Raw genomic sequence first — 994 nt, forward strand, 5'->3', positions numbered from 1 at the left:
AGAGGAAGAAAGAGAAGGAAGAGGGCAAAGGAGGAAGAAGAAGGACACAAAACAGGGCGAAAGAGGAATAAGGAACACCAAGAGAGGAGACGAGATAGAGAACGAAAGAATATGAGAAGGAACCAAAGGGAAAAAAAGATGGTGGAAGGAGAAAACTCAAGAAAGGAAACACGACACAGAAAGAGAAGAAAGAACGAAAAAAGGAAGAATCCAAAGACCAATAATCGGGATACAATTCAGGACGAAAGAGAATAAGAAACAGAACGTAAGAGAAAAAGAGAGAGCGAAAAGGGAAGAGAGCAGCGCAAGATTAATAAGAAAGACCAAATAAGGAGACAAGAAAATGCACGAAAAATGTTAAGAATCAGAGCGAAAGAGGAACAAGAAACGGACAAAAAAAGGAATAAGAAAACGGACGAAAGAGGAGAAAAAGACAAAAGCGATATAAGAAAGCCAAAATAAGGATACCAGAAAACGCACGAAAGAAAATAAGGATACCAGAAAACGCACGAAAGAAAATAAGAAAACACAGCAATAAGGAAACAGACCGAAAGACGAACAAGAAATCCCAGATAAAAGAGAGCCGAATACGCACGAAAGAGAGAGTGGAAGGGCACGAGCTCGGCGCAGGAGGCAGAAGGAAGGCCAGCGAGCCGTCAGCGCCTCCTTCCGCCTCCCCGAGAAGTCAGGGAAGTCAATCAGCCGCCGTGACGCCCCGCCCGCCTCTGGCCCTTGTGACCTGGCCCGCCTCTGGCCCTTATGACCTGGCCCGCCTCTGGCCCTCGTGACCTGGCCCGCCTCTGGCCCTCGTGACCTGGCCCGCCTCTGGCCCTCGTGACATGGCCCGCCTCTGGCCCTCGTGACATGGCCCGCCCTTGGCCCTCGTGACCTGGCCCGCCTCTGACCCTCGTGACCTGGCCCGCCTCTGACCCTCGTGACCTGGCCCGCTTCTGACCCTCGTGACCTGGCCCGCCTCTGGCCCTCGTGACCTGGC

At 51.8% G+C, this 994-nt stretch overlaps 1 protein-coding gene across 1 annotated transcript in view; it reads right to left on the reverse strand.

The window, feature by feature from the left end:
- Window positions 1–698: 698 nt before the first annotated feature.
- LOC125038617 (myosin heavy chain IB-like) overlaps window positions 699–994 on the reverse strand; it is a 2,187-nt gene continuing 1,891 nt past the window's right edge. Inside the window, exon 2 of the mRNA XM_047632155.1 lies at window positions 699–994. This exon is cut by the window's right edge and continues 80 nt beyond it. Within this exon, the coding sequence (XP_047488111.1) occupies window positions 699–994 (296 nt within the window).

This window comes from Penaeus chinensis, chromosome 25 (assembly GCF_019202785.1).
Source record: "Penaeus chinensis breed Huanghai No. 1 chromosome 25, ASM1920278v2, whole genome shotgun sequence".
Lineage (NCBI taxonomy): Eukaryota > Metazoa > Arthropoda > Malacostraca > Decapoda > Penaeidae > Penaeus > Penaeus chinensis.